The sequence below is a fragment of the Meleagris gallopavo genome, chromosome Z, assembly GCF_905368555.1.
Source record: "Meleagris gallopavo chromosome Z, MGAL_WU_HG_1.1, whole genome shotgun sequence".
Taxonomy (NCBI): Eukaryota; Metazoa; Chordata; class Aves; order Galliformes; family Phasianidae; genus Meleagris; species Meleagris gallopavo.
Genome location: NC_139435.1, coordinates 57,805,848 through 57,825,372, shown reverse-complemented (window position 1 = coordinate 57,825,372; position 19,525 = coordinate 57,805,848). Strand labels below are relative to the sequence as shown.

Below are 19,525 nucleotides of genomic sequence, written 5' to 3'. Positions count from 1 at the left end.
CCATTAAATTTTAGGACACTGGCTAAAGAAATCAAACAAATTACATTCATGTGAATGCTACTGCATATTTCAGAGTAACTGCTGCTTGTGATGTCACCTTTTCACTTTAGAGTTATGGTTCAAGTTTAGTATTTTCCCCAGATTTGAAGTAGAAAAGAATACAGAGTAGAAAAGTAAAGAACTTTACCTAAAGTCCTGATGTCTGCTTCATCACAGGTCTGAATGCTGACACCACTAAGTCAGCGGAGCAAGAGTTGTTTCACATCAAATATGGCCCTTACAAAGAAACTGACTTAACAGTGAAAGGTGCGGTATATTACGTATAGTAAAGACTCAATTAGTAATATCCTTAATATCTATATAGTGTTGAAAAACACACTAAATGCTAGAAACATTGTAAACAGGTTTATTTTTTCACTTAAGCTTACACATAACAAGTTTATTAGTTTAAAAAAAAATCTCAACATGAAAGGCAGTAGTTTGGCTTTTTATTTGCAAAGGGTAAAGCATCTCCTCAGTTAAAACTGAATTGTAACAATTCTGAGTAATCTACAGTGGTTAAGTTTACTTATAATTTAATATCAGCCAAAAACCTGTTAACATTCCAGATTGTTGTAGAAAAATTGTATACCACACTTACGGCATACAAGATTTAGAACAAACAAAGAATACCCTGTCTCAAAAGTAATGTGCCTTCCAAATAGGTTTTCATTTTAGTGCACCCTCTCTCTTCAGGCTTTACAACTCTCTATATACAGGAAGGTACAACAAATTGATACAGTATTTATGGAACAAACTAAGGATGCTACAGTATGCTAAGTTTAAATTAGCCTCTCCCCAGCTTGCACACCTTCTTGCTTCTTATTCTTCCTGTGAAGCAGTCTCGTTTGGTTCAAGAATTAAGCTCTTTCATTGCAAGGCACGTACTTATCTACAACAGAAGAAACAGATGCATTAATGTGAAATGCTGTTTCAAGGGTAATGTTAGTCTACATTTTTAAAGACCAAACATTAAGACAAAAAGAGTGCAACTCTTTATTATTAAATTTGTACATAAAAATAGGTAGTTACCACATTACTGTGAAGTGAAATGCCACAAAATACTGTTCATTTAAACCTCCAAAATAGTTATTAGACCTCCATGTTTTTCAGTTTTGTTTTATATATTATATACATATATAAAAATAAATATATATATATAAAAGTAATACACATATAACAAAACTAAAAAAAGTATGTATTACATATATATAAACATACAGGTAAGACACACAGACTGTACGATTAAACACCATGTAAGACAGTGAAATTTTGCTAGCTCTCAGTAACATACTGTAACTAGCAAGTACTGCATGCATGAAGTGATTTAATGAGGACTACAAACTTGTATGACACAGCTTCAAAAACCAAGGAAGTCCTTGCAAGATACTGCCCCTCAGCTGACATCTAGGCCACAATGCATGATGAGAAACAAAGGTCAGAATTTCAAATTTTGACATGCAACAGTAAGTTACTGGACAGAAGAGTTAAAACTTCACATTCAGGTAAGATTCAGGTAAAGGTAAGGCACAGAGACAACATGGTATACAGAGCACTAAACCGGTGACAAGAGGAGGACACTTAAGTTGCACCTATGCTGTTTTTTTCATATATACCAAAGAAAGGAAACAGCAACAACACAAGGTAGTTACCACATCAGCACAACAACTAACACAGCCACGCTTATTTTAGGAGAGAAACCAGTTTCTCTGCTCAGCCTTATAAAGAGTCCAAAAGCAGCTTACACAAAACAGGCCTAAAACTTTCTAACAACGTGCACTAACAACTTAAAAAAAAAAAAAACTTGGTTGATTCAATTAGAAAAGAAAGCAAGGCAGAATGAATACTACTGCAGTCTACAGCAAGTCATTCAGAAACATACAACTCTTTTGTACAGGTAACTGCTTCCATAATTTGTTGTCGATAAGAAAAGCATATGAACTCACCAGAATGTGTTAACTATACACCTACTTTCCAGAGACTGTGTTTAGTTTTTGAGTGCATTCCATTCTGATCTATGGCACTAAGAAAATTACGAACTGAGTAAGCTGAGTGACTTAGTAGTTACACAAAACTGCAACACTGATTTGTCCATGACAAACAGGGATTAAAATCAAAACCCATCCAAGATCTCTCTTGTTAGTTCCATAGTTGCTCCATGCCTGACTGCACATTTGCATTATTCTAAAATAAAAAAATAGAAAGAAACTCCAAAGCACTGGAAAGTACAAAGTGAAAATATCATTTGAAAATATCTGAGGTATTGCTATCATTAAATTGTTTCAATTTTATCATCAAGTTGTTTCAGTTGTTTTGATTCCTTACACATTTTGTACTCCTTAATTAGGGAACAATGATTATTAAGGTGTGTATTGAGCCTATGTGGCAGGGTTCTGGTAGAAGGAGAGGCCACAGGGTTTATTTCTGCTCACCTAGCCAAGCAGTGCCCCATGTCCAACAGGGACCTGCCACTTCCCAAGCTGAGTCATAGGTGATGCTGGGGGTGCTCTAGAAGAGAGGACTTAAGAAAGGGAAAACCACTGCATAACAGCAGCCAGGAGAGAGGAGTGCAAAATGGGAGAGAAGCGGCCCTGTGGAGCCCCAGGTTTATGTAGGAAGTGCTCTAAGTACAGAGCAGAATTTCTCTGCAGCCCAGGAGATGCCCATGGTGGAGCAGGCTGTCCCCCTGCAGCTAATAGGCATCAAGCAGGGCAGAAGAATTAGAAGAATATTATGGATTGCAGGAAGGTGGCTTTAGCTTGCTTTTTGCTCTAGAGTGTTATTAATAGGCAATAAATTGCATTCATCTCCCTTAATTAAAAAAATAAAAAATAAGATAAATTCTTAAAAATAGAATTCTCTATTCTTCAAGATGTCAAAAGGGTGACGAGCAAAACTGCTATCTTGAACTTCAACAGGGAGGACTTTGACCTGTTCAGGACGCCTGTAGCACAGGTCCCTTGGGTGTCGCTCCTTAAGGGTAAAGGGGTCCAGGAAACCTGGACGCTCCTCAAGATGGAAATCTTAAAAGTGCAAAAACAGGCTGCCCCTGAATGCCGTAAGGCGAGCTGTAGGAAAAGAAGACCAGTGTGGATGAGCCAAGAACTACTGTTGAGACTCCAGAAGAAAAAGAGAGTCTATGTCCTGTGGAAGAAGGGACAGGTTACTTGGGGAGATTACAAGGAAGTTGGTAAGGTATGCAGGGAGGAAGTTAGGAAGGCAAAAGCCCAGCTTGAACTCAGATTGCCCACTGCAGTAAAAGAAAATAAGAAATCCATTTATAAATATATCAACGGTAAGAGAAGAACCAAGGAGATTTTCCATCCTTTACTTGATGCAGCGGGGAATGAGACCACTGAAGATAAGGAGAAGATTGAGATCCCCAACGCCTTCTTTACATTTGCCTTTAATAGGCAGATCAGTTATCCTCAGGGCACTTTACAACCTGATCTGAAAGTCTAGGATGCTATGCAGAACACACCCCTGGTAATTTAGGTAGAGATGGTTAGAGAGCTCCTCCTCCATCTGGACTGTCACAAGTCCATAGGACGAGATGGGCTCCATCCTAGGGTGCTGATGGAGCTGGCAGCGGTGATTGCCGAGCTGCTCCCTGCCATCTACTAGCGCTCCTGGGTATCTGGAGATGTCCCAGAGGATTGGAGGCTTGCCGGTGTGACTCCCATCTACAAGAAGGGCTGTAAGGAAGATCCGGGGAACTACAGGCCTGTCAGCCTGATCTTGGTACCAGGGAAAGTTACGGAGCTAATCATCTTGGGTGAGATCACAAGGCATGTGCATGGTGTCCAGGGGATAAGTCCCAGCCAGCATGGGTTCATGAAAGGCAGGTCATGCTTGACCAACCTCATCTCCTCCTATGACTGGGTGACCAGCCTGGTAGACAAGGGAAAGGCTGCTGATGTAGCCTATCTAGAGTTCAGCAAAGCCTTTGACACGGTCTTTCACAGTATTCTTCTGGGGAACCTGGCTGCCCGTGACCTGGACAGGTATACCTTCTTTGGGTAAGGAACTGGCTAGAGGGCCGTGCCCAGCAGGTAGAGATTAATGGAGCTAAGTCCAGCTGGCAACCCATTTCAAGTGGTGTCCCCCAGGGGTCGGTACTGGGGCCCAGCTTGTTTAATATCTTTATTGATGACCTAGATGAGGGGATTGAGTGTACCCTCAGTACGTTTGCAGATGACACCAAGTTGGGAGGTAGTGTTGATCTGCCTGAGGATAGGGAGGCCTTTCAGAGGGATCTAGATAAGCTGGATCACTGGGCTGAGGTGAATGGGATGAGGTTCAACAAGGCTGACTTTGGCCACAATAATCCCATGCAGCGCTATAGGCTTGGGGCTGAGTGGCTGGATGACTGTGAAGAGGAAAGGGACCTGAGAGTGTTGGTTGATACTTGGCTGAACATGAGCTGACAGTGTGCCCAGGTGACCAAGTGGACCAATACCATCCTGGCCTGCATTAGAAATAGTGTGGCCAGCAGGAGCAGGGCCACATCCCCCTGTACTCAGCACTGGTGAGGCCCCACCTTGAGTACTGCGTTCAATTTTGGGCCTCTCACTACAAGAAAGACATTGAGGCCCTGGAACGTGTCCAGAGAAGGCATCAAAACTGTGAGGGGTCTGGAGCACAAATCCTATGAGGAGTGGCTAAGGGAGCTGGGATAGTTTAGTCTGGAGAAGAGGAGGCTCAGAGAAGACCTTTTATTGCACTCTACAACTTCCTGAAGGGAGGTGATGAGGAGGGGTTTGGCTTCTTCTCCCAGGCAACAAACAGGACCTGAGGAAATGGCCACAAGTTGTACCAGAGGAGGTTAGATATAAGGGAGAACTTTTTTTCTCAGAGAGTGGTCAGACATTGGAATGGCCTGCCCAAGGAGGCAGTGTTCAAGAGGTGTCTGGATGAGGAGCTACAAGATATGATTTAGAGGCTTATGGTAGCAATGGTAGTGTGAGGATGGTTGGACTAGATGATCTTGTATGTCCTTTCCAACATTGTGATTCGATGATTCTGTGATTAAATTAAGTATGTCTGGCCTGTGCCTGTATATGAGAGTGATCTCCCTGTCCTTATCTTAACACATGAGCATCTTTTCATCATATTTTCTCCCGGTTCTATAAGGAGGAGGGCGTGTAAACAGTGTGGAGCTTAGCTGCCCAGTGTGGAACTTCCAATGGGTTTGTCATACAGATACAACAAGATGAATGAAAATGACAAAAGTATATATATACATATATATTATATATATATTTAAAAAGTACTCCACATTAGTTTTTAAGCTTTCTTCCTGGAAATGCTGTCCCTTTGCAAAGTATCAGCAGTATTCTATCAAGAACTACTGAGAGTTTTGTTGAACATATTCAGATTGTCCAGCACAATTCTTCATATTTTCCTATGCACAAATTTCAAGATAAACGTAACTTGTGAAATTTTGACAGCTTCTCTCTATACAGAAAAGAACACTGCAAGCTTTCAACACACGTGTGGAGTATATTCACTTTACTGACCACATATAACTTAAAATTTCAATCTCCCATTTCAGAAATGATGTCTTTCATCACTTCAGCACTTACTTTTTGAACAATCCTGAAAAAACAATAACGTTTTCATAGGCTGATGCCAGTTGTTCAACAACCAAGTGCCAGGTGCTGCACTTCAGTCATGTCTCCATACAATGCTAGAAACTTAGGGCAGTGTGTCTGGAAAGCTGCACAGCTGAAAATAAGCCAGCAGTGTGCCCAGGAGGCCAAAAAGGCCAGCAATATCCTGACTTATATTAGGATTGGTTTAGCCAGAACGAGCAGGTGACCATCACACTGTACTCAGCTTTAGCAATGCTACACCTTCAGATTTGTGTTCAATTTTGGGCCGCTAACTACAAAAAAGACACTGAAGTGCTGGGGTGTCCAAAGAACAAAGAAGTTAGTAAAGGGTCTGAACCTCAAGTCTTATGAGGAGTAGCTGAGGGAATTGGGATTGTTCAAACTGTAGAAGAGGAGGTTCAAGGGAGTCCTTATCATTCTCCAGAACTACCTAAAAGGGGGTTATGCAAGGTGGGATCAGTCTCCTCTCCTGGATAACAACAACAGGACGAGACGTAATGACTGAAGTTGCACCAGGGGAAGTTCAGTTTGGATATAAGGAAAAATTTTTCCTCTGAAAGAATGGTTAGGCATTGGAACAGGCTGCCCAAGCAAGTGGTGGAGTCACCACCCGTGGATGTACTGAGGGAATTTGTAGATGTGGCATAGGGCCATGCTTTGTGGGTATGGTGATGATGGGTTGATAGTTGGACTTGATGGTCTTAATGGCCTTTTCCAATCTTAATGATTCTATGATTTTCTATTAATTCACTTGTGAGAGTAGTACTTCTATTCAGTAAATTCCCTCAGGAAGTAAACAGAAACATACGCAGAAATTCAGTCAGGACACTTAGTTCGAATACAATTGTTCTTCTTGCAGTGTCACTCAGTCTTGACATCACCTCTTCTGTAAGCTAACACTATCAAATTTTAGGCCGTTTTGCAGGCCCACAGAAAAGAAATAAACATATGTTTATGCTACAAGTTACATCACTACACATTTACACAGGGCTATGGCATGTTCTAACACTACTGAAACATCCCACTTCTTTTCCCACTTTTTCTGAGTGCTTGGACTTGGGTGAAAACATTGGGTATTTTTAGTTTTCATCTGAAGCTGACACTATAAAAATAAACAGTATTTAAATAGTAGAAGTTCTCTCATCAAGAAGGTACCATAGTATGTGAGGAATTACATACGCTAATACTGACAAATACTTATCTGACAAATAGCTATGTCATCAGATAAATGAAACACTTGTAATGTATTCAAATTGTCTAGATCATATGTCATCCTAACGATTATACTAAAAATGGTCTGGAGGAGGGGATCTGGGAGATACTTTCAAATACTTCCAAATTTGTTGGTTTAGGTAAAGTACATGATAATTTGCCACAGAACTTCAATTTTAAAAGAAGCTGAGCATTTGGAAATTAGGACAGCTATTAGGACTACAATACTACATCATAACGTGATTTTTTTTCCTTAGGTAACACTTAAAAGCAATTGCCAATAGAAGTCTGCTGTTTTATAGCTGTAAAATACCTTAACCTAAACGATACTTCTGTTCTTATTATTCTTGTTTTTATCTCCTTATACATTCAGTAAGTGAGAAGAGTGAAATATCCAAGAATGGAGTAATTGAAGCGTGTAAAGCTGATAAATTAGTTGTTGACTTTCTCTGGAACTCATATGTCAAACACAAAGTCAAAGACAAAGACGTTTGTGTTCTGGAGTAGATCAAGAACTTAAGTACTAACCTTATCTTCTTGTCTACTAAATTCTTGCCCATTTAAAATTCAACTTATTTTGACATTACATCTCCAACTATCCACATATTAAACAAAATACTGAGCATCCTTAGTCAAGCTTCTTATCATCTGTATACCTTCATTTCTATTTGTAGACATACATTCAGCTTCCACATACAAACCTTCGAGGATGATTGGCATCGAATAGTGTTGTATCATCATCATCATCATCTTGCTCGAGTGGTGTCAGCTCCATGTTTTCTATGTTTGTATCCAAAACTCCATATCTTCTTGTTTTCCTGTTATGTCTTCTGAGCCTGAAATGTATTTTGAGATATATAAGTCCTATTAATTTCATCCTACTTTCAATTTCAACAGTGTAAGAGAATTATCCCCATAAAACACTACTACACTGAGACAGATCATGAATTTTAAAAAGTTATTGTAATTACAGTGTATACCCTTAGCTCAGTGAAGTTCAGTTGTCAGACAGTTCCAAGCATGAAGAATTTACAGGAAATGACTGAGGCCAATAAGCATTTGTCACCTTTAGTTTTGTATAAAATTACTGAAGAGAATACAAAGAGGCACTTAATAGCTAACAAGAAAGTGAATGCAGAAAGCTATTCAGTAGCTAAATGCGAGAGACAGATAAAAATACGTGCCAATGTACAAAATACACTACTAGCAGACCCTACAGTGAGAAAAAAAAAAAATTCTCTTACTGTGTATTTGCTGCACATTTTGCAGAACAAGAGATCAGAGAGAAACAGAGGAAAACTGTAACAGACATACAGGATAATCCATATGTGCCATCATTTTTAGCTCAGCCTATGGAAGACTTCATGAATTAAAAAAAAAAAAAGCTATACTGTTTAGTATTAAGTCAAATAAAGTGCAGTAAAATATGCAACACGAGGTCTGAGAAACCCAAACATCTCTAACAGAAATGAGTAATAGACATCTTAAATAAAGAGCATTGCTTTTATACAAATCAATCTGTTCTGTAGCTTCACTACGTAGGTCTGGCTCCCATGTAAGCCCTGTTTTTGCCTTTGCAGCTCTGTATGTATCTTGCACAACTCTTTGAGGTGGGGGAACTCTGATTACAAGGCTCTCAGCAAAGCAAATGTAAAGATGCCTGTTACAAAATACTTACAGAGCTGCTTTCAGTTAGTTTAGTCTCACAAAGACACGCAATGTGAAAGCTGATCGGAGAAAAAAAAAGTCTGTATTCTAGACTCTTACTACTAAATTTAGGGACACAACACTTCCTTTCAGCAACTTCAGAAGCAGAATTTACAAACCTAAGCTAGGTACCTCGGAAAGGTGTTCACAGCTTTCAGAAACTTTTACTATGTACAATTTTTATGCTAATGACCATCCCAGTGACTTATATCTCCTTTGGTACAAAAAACACTTTTCTTCAGGGTATGGCATTATAAAAAGAAAATGATAGTACAAGGACTGCTCCAAAAGAATTGCCTCATATTTTCTTATGCTGACCCACAATGTCAGGGGCAAATGTTGGTGGCATGGCAGTAGAGACCGAACCGTCCCATCAATATACCATTACATTTTGTTGCCATGTGACAGATGGCAACAGAAGGGCATTCTGAGAGAATGGAGTTTGACATAGAAATGCATATGAAGCATTGGTGTGTCACTGAATTTCTCTATGAAAAAAAAAAAAGGCACCCATTGACATTCATTAAGCTTGCTGAATGTTTCTGGAGACCAAACAGTGGATTATGCTCACTGTGAGCACAGTGAGGCAGCATATGGTGCATTTCAGCAGCAGCAACAAGGACATGAAAGACAAGCCACATTCCGGATGCCATGAAGATTTTTATGACAGCAGCATGCAGGCTTTTGTTTGTTGCTGGGGATAATGCATAGTTAATAGTGGTGGCTACATTGAAAAAGAGTGTTTTGTAACTGCGAATGTGCTCTAGCAAATAGTTTTATTGTGCTCTTTGTATCTGTTGTAATTCCATGAAAATAAATAGGAGGCATTACTTTTGGAACAATCTAGGCATAAAAAGAAAGTCAGCATTATAATTTCCTCTACCTGATTTGAAACAGCAGCAGCTGTTGTGCCATACACGTGATTTAGGGTAATTTATTGTTTAAAGGTAAGGCTAATCACAAAAACACAAAATTTTCACCTTTCAGCTCAAGACAAAAACTTTTTAATCAGTTCTCAACACAGAAAGAAGTGAAATACTTATAATGTACCAAGCTGAGGAACATTCTGAAACCTTATGATGAAGGTGAGATGAAAAATATGGTAGCTTTAATGTGTCTTTTGTTTTCACTAAAGTAAAAGGTACACAACTGATCTTGGTGTAAGCACTCTCAGACATTCTAACAGGCTAGACCATGCAAATGGTATCACAAGGCTTGCACAAATTTAAAAGGTTCACATGTATGCTACCAAGAAACAGAAAACCAAATTACTGTGATACAAAAACTTAGTTTATATACAAATTAGTTAACAAACTAACGCTACAAGGATACTGGAGATGCTTGCAGGATATACATGTACAGACACACCTGGGATGCTAGAGCACTGTCATGAGTGTTTACAAAAGTTTACTGGTTTTTCTAACCAGTAATCGAAAAAAAATCTACCACAAAATTCTGATTGCATAAAGCAAGTAGCATTCTCAATAACTTAAAAAGCATTACTTTTATCACTGTAGTTATTCCTGAGTCCTTGTGGTCTAATAAGATGAAACTATGAAAAATGCGATTAAAGTTACTCAAAAATCCATGTTTTATTTCTACATGTTCAGTCTCAGTAATTTCACAAAAACAGCTGACAACAGTGGAGGAATTTGCAATAGGATAAAAACAAATATCAATACCAGAAGTAGTATAGATGATAGACTGTAAGAGCAGAGCTAAATAAGAAATGTTGGTATTTTAAAAAAAACAACAACAAACAAACAGAAAATACATTAATAAAATGAGAGCTGAACAAAACAGGCCAAGTCTAAAGCACAAAGAAAAAAGATTAAAGAAACACAAAACTGCAAATGCTGGGAGGATGATGACTAAGAATTTGTTTTTTTCCAAGTTATCCTAATTAGCACAGGTACAAGGGAACATGCTTTCTAAAAGCCACACACACCTGAAACAAAATCAGTTCAATACAGTAGTAATTGCTAATTGATCTCTCTTTTTACGTAAAGTGCCATTCTACTAGAAACTTTTTACTGCTATTAAGCTCTACAAACGTCCCTTGTTCCCTGTTCTTCCTCTTCACAGTACTTCAGAAGATTCTGAGTAGTAGAGGACAAGGGAACTGTTGTTTTCCAATCACATCAAGCCTACAGACAAGTTCTACATATGAGCCAGCGTACATTTTATAAGTGGAAATATCTTCTCATACCATGTACTACACAATATGATGCAATCTATTCACATTCTCCATTAATGAATATTTCAAACCAAATTGATTTTTCTTGATCCATGAACTATGTCAGTTACAAAAAGCATCCTCATAAATTTATTAGTTGAAGCTAATATCTTCTGTGAAGGGCACACATGAACTACAGATTTTATATCCATAAAAGAAATTCAATAATCCTAATCCAAAAGGCTTAAAAATAACTCCGTAGAAACTTATTTAAAATTATTATCTGATACATAATTCATACTGAACTGTTTTTCAGAAGTCTGATGTAGTGTGACAAATTATGTGACATATTGTAACAGCTGTCTAAAAGAAAAAAGCCATTTCAACTCATCTGCTAGATATGTTTTCTCACCAAATCATGAAGACTGAAGAACTAAGAGCCTGCCTGCTCTTCTTCCTACATAAATATGGGGGATCACCACTGACTGCAATAGGCTTCCTGTAAATAAGCAGAACTATCCAGAAACAGGAAGGGTAGAAAAAAGAAAAAAAAAAAAAAAAGAGGATATATGAACTGTAATATTAGTGTTTCTGTGCATTGTCAGGCATTTTGTGTCAAGTATCAAATCTAAGCATGGAAGGCAAAAATAAAATTGTCAAAATGAATAAGGCATCACAATGTCTAAATTTCCTTATTTCTAGTTCTGATGGATATGTTGTACAGTCTTGTTACTACGTACATTGTTCTTTGGCAAATCTTCTGTTAAAGAAGGAGTTGGATATCAAAATGTATGAAAATGCACAAGAGACATGAAGTTTTATTGTAAAATACACAGCTAGCGATCACAGCAAATAAAGCCTGGGAAAGATCTGCTGCATTGTAACAAAAGCTTTCCTCAATAACACAATTGGAGGAAAACAACAACAACAAAACAATAACAAACAAAAAGAAAAAAGAGAGAAAAAACCCACAGACTTTCTTCCTGTGAGGGTTAAGCACAGGAACATGTTGATCACAAATCTTCTTCATAGCACATACTCAAAGCAATCCATCAAGAGCTGAGCAGCCTTCTGGAGGTTGCAGGATGCCAGAACACACAATCTCCAGAGGTGCCTCAGACAGCCTGCTACTGCACACTCAGTTGTCACAACCGCTGAAAATACCTCCCAAACTCATCTTCACAGCACAAAGAGGCAACTTTTATAGAAGTGCAGTTGAAAGAAGAAGTCCCATACATATCTGATTTCATTTCTAGCTTTGTGTATTTTTTTTTTCTGACAGAGAAATTGCATCATCAGCTTTATCAGTAAGAAAGTATGAGACCTTGCTATAGTTCACATTTATTTTTTATTTTTTCTCCACATATAACTGTGTTATAGCCACAGCAGCAAAGTTGTATCAGATCGCATATGATTTTCTTCAAAATGGATTTTCAGGGTATCACCTTCAAACAAAGCAGGAGTGGATGGGCAAGGAGCTCGTGCACAAACCTCAAAGGGAAGAAGAAGGTCCATGAAACGTGAAAAAAAGGTCTGACCACTTGGGAAGAATATAGAAATGTTGTTGGAGCCTGCAGGGATGTGACGAGGAAAGCTAAAGCCCGCCTGGAATTGAATCTGGCAAAGGTGATAAAGGATAATAAAAAAGGCTTTTTTAAGTATATTAACAGTAAAAGGAAGACCAGGGAGAATGTGGCTCCCCTACTGAGTGAGGAGGGTGTCCTGGTAACGGGGGATGCTGAGAAGGTAGAGATACTGAATGCCTTCTTTGCTTCTGTCTTCAGTGAAAAAGCTCTCCCTCAGGAATCCCAGACCCTGGAGGTTAGTGTGAGGGCGTGGGGAATGCAAGACTTCCTTCTAGTCAGGGAAGAGGCTCTCTGAGAGTGCCTAGGCAACACCAATATTCATAAATCCATGGAACCCAATGGAATGCATCCATGGATGCTGAGGGAGCTGGCGGAGGTGATCGCTGAACTGCACTCTGTCATCTTTGAGAGATCTTGGAGAATGGGAGAGGTGCATGAAGACTGGAGGTTAGCAAGTGTCACTTCGGTCTTCAAAAAGGGCAAGAACAGCTTGTGCTGGATGCCATCTCCAGACAACTGGAAGGAGGTTATCTGGAGTAGTCAGCATGGGTTCAGCAGGGACAGGTCATGCTCAACCAATCTGGTAGCCTTCTGTGATGTCATCACTGGCTGGATGTAATGGATGTAGTCTACTTTGATTTCAGCAAGGCGTTTGGTACTGTCTCCCACATCATCCTTATAACAAAGCTGAGGAAGTGTTGGATAGATGAATGGACAGTGAGGTGTGTTGAGAACTGGATGACCGGCAGAGCACAGAGGGTCATCACTGGTGGTGCAGAGTCTGGCTGGAGACCTGTAACCAGCGGTGTTCCGCAGGGGTCAGTGCTGGGTCCGGTCTTTTTCAACATCTTCCGCAACGAGCTCATTCTTGATGAGGGGATAGTGGCCACTCTCAGTAAGTTTGCCGATGATATGAAGTTGGGAGGATTGACTGACACGCCTGAAGGCTGTGCTACCGTTCAGCAAGACCTGGACAGGCTGGAGAGCTGGGCAGTAAGAAACCAGATGAGGTTTAACAAAAGCAAGTGTAGGGTCTTAGACCTAGGGAGGAATAATTGCATGCACTGATACAGACTGGGGGATGACCTCCTGGAGAGGAGCCCTACAGAGAGGGACCCGGGTGTCCTGGTGGATGAAAGGTTGGCCATGAACCAGCAGTGTGCCCTTGTGGCCAAAAAGGCCAATGGCATTCTGGGGTGCATTAAGAAGAGCGTGTCCAGCAGGTCGAGGGAGGTGATCCTCCCTCTCTACTCTGCCCTGGTAAGGCCTCATCTGGAGTACTGTGTCCAGTTCTGGGCTCCCCAGTACAAAAAAGACAGGGATCTCTTGGAAAGAGTCCAGCGGAGGGCCACAAAGATGGTGAAGGGCCTGGAGCATCTCCCCTATGAAGAAAGGCTAAGTGAACTGGGTCTGTTTAGCCTTGAGAAAAGACGACTGAGAGGGGACCTGATCCAGGTTTATAAATATCTGAGGTGTGGGGGGCAGAGTGGCGAGGCCAGACTCTTCAGCAGTGTGTGGAGACAGGACAAGGGGAAACAGACAGAAACTGGAGCATAGGAAGTTCTGCACAAATGTGCCCAAGAACTTCTTGACGGTGAGGGTGACGGAACACTGGAACAGGCTGCCCAGGGAGGCTGTGGAGTCTCCTTGTCTGGAGATATTCAAGACCCATCTGGATGCCTACTTGTATGACCTGGCGTAGGGAACCTGCTTTGGCAGGGGGGCTGGACTCGATGATCTCTGGAGGTCCCTTCCAACCCCTACAATTCTGTGAAAGCCAAATGGCTCTGAAAACCAAAAACTCATTTCTTTATCAGAATATACAGAATTGATAAAGAAAGAGATTGCTACATCATTTAACCAAGCAAGGCTTTGACTAACTGCATCTCAACAAACAGTATCTAGCTTTTCCAGGTTGTCTTTATCAGAGCTGGAAAAGTGCTACTTCTAATTTTTATATTATAGATTGTTTCTATGAATAAATGAAGGGTGCAAATATGCTCAAATTTTGTATAAGCTCCTGAAACCTTTATGTCTCTTAATAATATGCATGGTTTCATCCTAAGGAAAAAAAATGCTCAAAAGAAACTGGAAGGTTTGCATCTACACCTTCAGTTTCTAACGAGTACTGTCACAAATTTCAGCCACAAATCCAATCTGCAAAACACATGCTTTGTCTGTGCTGATGCACATGAACAAGGATATAATAGGACAAATACCAGGCAGTTTGCTCAAAGCACAGTGCCCATTTGCTGAGACAACATCCATACAGACAGGTTTCAAGTTTCTGATACAGTAACAAAGTATAATAACTAAAGATTTAATTATTTTGGAAAGAACTTTCATCATTATTCAGTATCTATATGCAAGTTATCTTAAACAATACTTAAATTTCTGGCAATTAATGGTTTATGAGTGTAACAAAACTACTCCAGCAGCAGAAAGATAAACAGCTATTAAAAAAAAAAAAAAATGTTGAGAGTACGAAATAACTTGTAAGCATTTTCTCTCAGACTATCATTAGCAAAGAAGCATTTCTCTCACGTGGATTTAAGGTTGCAGCTGCAAGTCACGATGTCCAAGTTAATTTGAACTTTTTTTGCTACAAGTATACACTGAATTCTTCAGACAAATGTTTTCACCAATGTACATTTCAAAAGCACAGCTCTCAAAAATGTGTAAAAAAAAACCCAACAAATTTACTGGTCCTAGGTGGTAAATGTTTTTGTGCACCAATTAACTAATCACTTACACATACACTTAAACTAAACACAAGAGCATATTGAAAACACGGGCTTTTAAAGTCTAATCCTGTAAAATGTCTGGAGCTTAAGGTATTGATCTCTTCTCTCTGGCAACAGTGACAGGATCTGATGAAAAGGCATGGAGCTGCATCAGGGAAGGGTCAGGCTGGGGGTCAAGAAAAGGCTCTTCACCAAAGGGCACTCAAGCCCTGGATGCCAGGTTGACCTCAGCTAGCCTTGGGTTTCTACCATCATATTCCTGTTCCTCAGCAGTACAGGAGGAAGAAATTAGATGCAATAGTTCATAGGTTGAGATAAGAACAGAGAAGCTCATCAGCTACCATTACTAGACTCAACTTAGGGAAGACTGGTATATTACCAATCCATAACAGTACAGGGCAGTAAGAACTGCAAGTAGGAACATCTTCCTCAGCCTTCCCCTTCAATACCATGCTCAATATCACACCCACTCTTCCTTCTTCTCCCCGATCTGGAGCTTCAAAGCAGGATGGGAAACACTCACTGTGATCAGTCAGTTCATAGTGCTTTATCTGCATTGTTTCTTGTTAGAAAACCATGGGGTAGTAGCCATCACTGAAACTTGGCGGGATGATTCCCATGACTGGAGCTTGACTATCAACAACTACAAGCTGCTCAAAAGGGACAAGTGAAGAAAGTGAGGAGGAGGTGTTGCCTCCTACATCTCCTGGAAAAGTAGTACAGTGAACTACAAGTAATCCAGTAGGCTCCTGGAATGTATAGAGGATAACTTCCTGAGCCAGCTAATAGACATCACACCCAGTGTGGTGGTCAATGGCTCAATGTTTAGATGGAGATCAGTGATGAGTGGTGCTCCTCAGAGGTTGGTACTAGCAAAAATGCTCTTTAGTACCTCCTTCAGAGACATCAACAGTAGGATCAAGTGTGCCCTCAGCGTTTGTAGATAACACCAAGTGGCTGACATGTCTGAGGGACAGAATGCTACCAAGACAGATCTAGAGAGGTTGAAGCAGTTGGGTCCAGGAATACCTCATGAAGTTCAACCAATCCAAGAGCAAGGCTTAGTACGTGGGTCATGGCAACCACCACTATCAGTACAAGCTGGGAACTAAAAGAATTGAGAGCAGCCCTTCCAAAAGGACCTGGGGGTACTAATGGATGGCAAACTGGACATGAGCAAGCAATGTACCCTCACAGCCCAGAAAGCCAACCATATCCTGGGCTGCATCAAAAGAACCACAGTCAGCTGGGGGAAAAAGGTATCCTGCCCCTCTTCTCTGCTCTGCTGAGACCTCACCTGGAGCACTGTGTCCAAATGGGGGAGTCCTCGGTACAGGAGAGACATGATCTGTTAGAGCATGTCTACATTAGGGCCACAAAAATGATTGAAAGGATGGAATATTTCCTCTGTGAGGACAGGCTGAGAGGGCAGGCGCTCTTCAGCCTGGATGAGAGAAAGCTCCAGGGAGACCTGACAGCAGCCTTTCAGTACATAAAGGGGTGCTACAACAAAGAAAGGGACAGACTCTTTAGCAGGTTTATAGGACAAAGGGAGATGATTTCAAGCTAAAGCAGGGGAGATTTAGATTGGATATAAAGAAAAAGATTCTCATGATAAAGTTAGTGAAGTACTGGCACTGGTTGCCCAGAGAGGTGGTGGATTCCCTGTCCCTTGAGACATTCAGGGTCAGACTAGACAGGGCTCTGAGAAACCTGATCTAGCTGTAGATCTAGCTGTTCATTGCTGCGGAGTTGGACTAGATGGCCTGTAAAGGTCTTTCTTACTTCAAATGATGCTGTGATTCCTCCTCATACTTGTTCTAGCATGGGATCCACTTCACAGGCTGCAGCTCTCTAAGCACTGCTTGAACAGCTACATACCACAGGGCTCATCTTTCAGGAGCAGACTGCTCCAGCATGGAGTTCCACAGCAGATACCTGCCCAAGACATCCTGCCCCACCACAGGCTCCCAAGGTCTGTTCCTATACAGGCTCTCCAGGGGCTTCAGCCTCTTTCAGGTTTCATCTACCTGCTGCACCATGGCTCTTCCATAGCTGCACAGGGAGATCTGCTCCCCATGGTGCCCAGGGGCTGCAGGGGGACAACTTGTTCCACCACAAGCCTCTCCTGGGCTGCAGGGAACTTCTGCTCCACATCAGGAGCATCTCTGCCCTCCTGCACTGACCTTGATGCTTGCAGGGCTGCTTCTCTCCCATATCTCACTCCTATCTCCTACCTGCTGTTGTACAGCCAGCATCACTCTTGGCTCAGCTCTGGCCACTAGTGGGCCCCTTCTGGAGCAGCTGAAGCTGCTTTGTTCTGACATGAGGCAGTGCTGGGCTCTGCTCATAAAGGCCACTTCTATGCCCTTCCCAGATACCAAAACCTGGCTACTTACAGCCAGACATGACTGTCTCCACTTTCACTTCCACTTTTCCCATGGAAGGATATCAGAAACAGGAAAAAATAAAACCACAAGATTTTGCTGGCTGACTCAAAGCACATCTGACCTCAGAAGGTGACTGTCACCAACACAACTAAATCTGAAGTAAAAGCCGTGAATTTGTAGTACTTCCAGAGCCACATCACTCTAAATTTCAACAGAGCTGAATACTTGTATTGGACAAGGTTTGAATTTAAATCTGCTTACTTTTGTCATAAAAGCGAAATTTTTCACATACAGGGTATGTTTTGGCATGACATATTTTGTTTATTAAAAATCAGTCTGAAGTAATTATTTTTCCTTTGCTCTCAAAAAGGAAAACTTTACTCTGTACTTCACAGACCAAGAATGCTACTCTTGGTTAAGCATCAGCTTTTTGTTTGTTTTTAATTATTATTTATTATGCATATACATAACAACACATAACCTTGGATTTACATCTATTTTCCTTCTAAAGAGGAAATATTCACAAATACCCATCTGTTTTGCAGAATCAGTGAAATAACTAAGCACAGTGCCTCTTCTTCTATCTCATAAACATTTACATAACCAAGACAAAGCTGATCTTCTCTATGGAATGCCAGAGGGAATGAAAGCCTCAGCATTAATGGTTCAGGATCTTACAGAAATTGCTGCAGAATTCCAGAACAAACAACATAAGGCTTAACTTTCCTCTATATTAGCACCTAGAAGACAACACTTCAGTTTCAAACACAGAACAGTAACCTTCCTAACTGTTCTGGTTTCAGCTGGAACAGAGTTGATTTTCTTCACAATGCCTAGTGTGATGTTTTGTTTTGGCAGGAGAAAAATCAGTGTTGATAATACACCAGTATTTTCATTGCTGCAGTACTGCACAGATCCAAGGATATTTCAGGTTCCTGTGCTAACAATACTATTCCAAGCACAACTCCCAACTACACAGAAAATAATGGGAGCATACAAGATGTCCTTTCTGCAGCTCCTGTAATGACAGGCTTTTATTTATTTCATTTATTCTTTCCACAGTACTACTCAGAAATCCAGCACCAGTCTGTTTACACTTGGTTAAGAAACTATATAGTTTCATTTAGGATATGCAACTATCAAGATATGCATGATGAAGACAGTAAGTCTGATGGCTGCTGGAATGCATCCTACAGAAGCTAAGAAAAAGCAAGATGTCTTGCTCTGCTTAGATGGTGTGTTTTTGTAAGGACCCAGTACAGAACAGAGCCTTTCTACCTTTCTGGAATCAATCATAAAGGACATGTAAACTGTGCTAACTGTTCTGAGAAAAAGTTACACAAGCAGTTTCAATGAAAAACAGAGACAGTTTGGTGGCAATGAACGATTGTAAGGATCTTTCTCTTAGAAACACGTAAAAAGCGTTTACTGAAAACGAGATGCACAGAACTCAGCTGAACGGTGCCCATTCGCACACGGGACGAAGACTCCCCATGAGATCCCCACAGGACCAGCAGGTGTCGATGCCGCTGTTCCCGCCGGGATAGCACCACGAGGATCAGGCAAAAGCCACTAATTGGCACGCAGCCGTCACAGCACTGAGCCCACTCGGGTCCCGGCTGTTCCTCCCGCCCACCGCCTCCCGCCCTCCACCGCGCTCACCGCACAGTCCGGATCACGAAGTAGACGATGAGCGCGGCGCTGGCCAGCACCAGTACGGACAGGGCGCGCTGAGTCATGGGCTGGCCCTGCTCGGGCGGCACCGACACCTCCGCCAGCCGCCCGCCGCTGCTCCGCGTCGCGCTGCCCGCCGTCTCCGTGGGCTGCGGAGAGACGAAGGGGCCGCCGACGAGAGCCACCGCGGCCTCTCCACAGCGCGCCGCCAGCACCAGCCCCGCCAGCAGCCAAGGAGGCGGCGGCCACATACTGCCCGTTCGCCCCTCCAGCGTACGCCGTTCTCACCCGCCGCCGGCCGCGGCCTGAGCGCGGCCGGGCCCCGCCGCCCGGCCCCGGAACCGGAAGTGCCCGTTGCCAGGTGGCCGCCGCCACTGCCGCT

At 41.6% G+C, this 19,525-nt stretch overlaps 1 protein-coding gene across 1 annotated transcript; it reads right to left on the bottom strand.

The window, feature by feature from the left end:
* Window positions 1–386: 386 nt before the first annotated feature.
* Window positions 387–19,519, bottom strand: FAM174A (family with sequence similarity 174 member A). The gene is made up of 3 exons (XM_085213477.1): window positions 19,132–19,519; window positions 7,568–7,702; window positions 387–931 (listed from the first exon to the last, which is right to left on the bottom strand). The coding sequence occupies exons 1-3, from the start codon at window positions 19,392–19,394 to the stop codon at window positions 928–930; spliced, it is 402 nt and encodes a 133-aa protein (XP_085069603.1). The 5' UTR covers window positions 19,395–19,519; the 3' UTR covers window positions 387–927.
* Window positions 19,520–19,525: the final 6 nt, after the last annotated feature.

Coding starts and splice junctions, on each gene's coding strand:
- FAM174A (XM_085213477.1), bottom strand. CDS start 19,394: ATGTGGCCGCCGCCTCCTTGGCTGCTGGCGGGGCTGGTGCTGGCGGCG. Junction 7,703..19,131: donor TTCGTGATCCGGACTGTGCG/GTGAGCGCGGTG, acceptor AATACATTTCAG/GCTCAGAAGACATAACAGGA.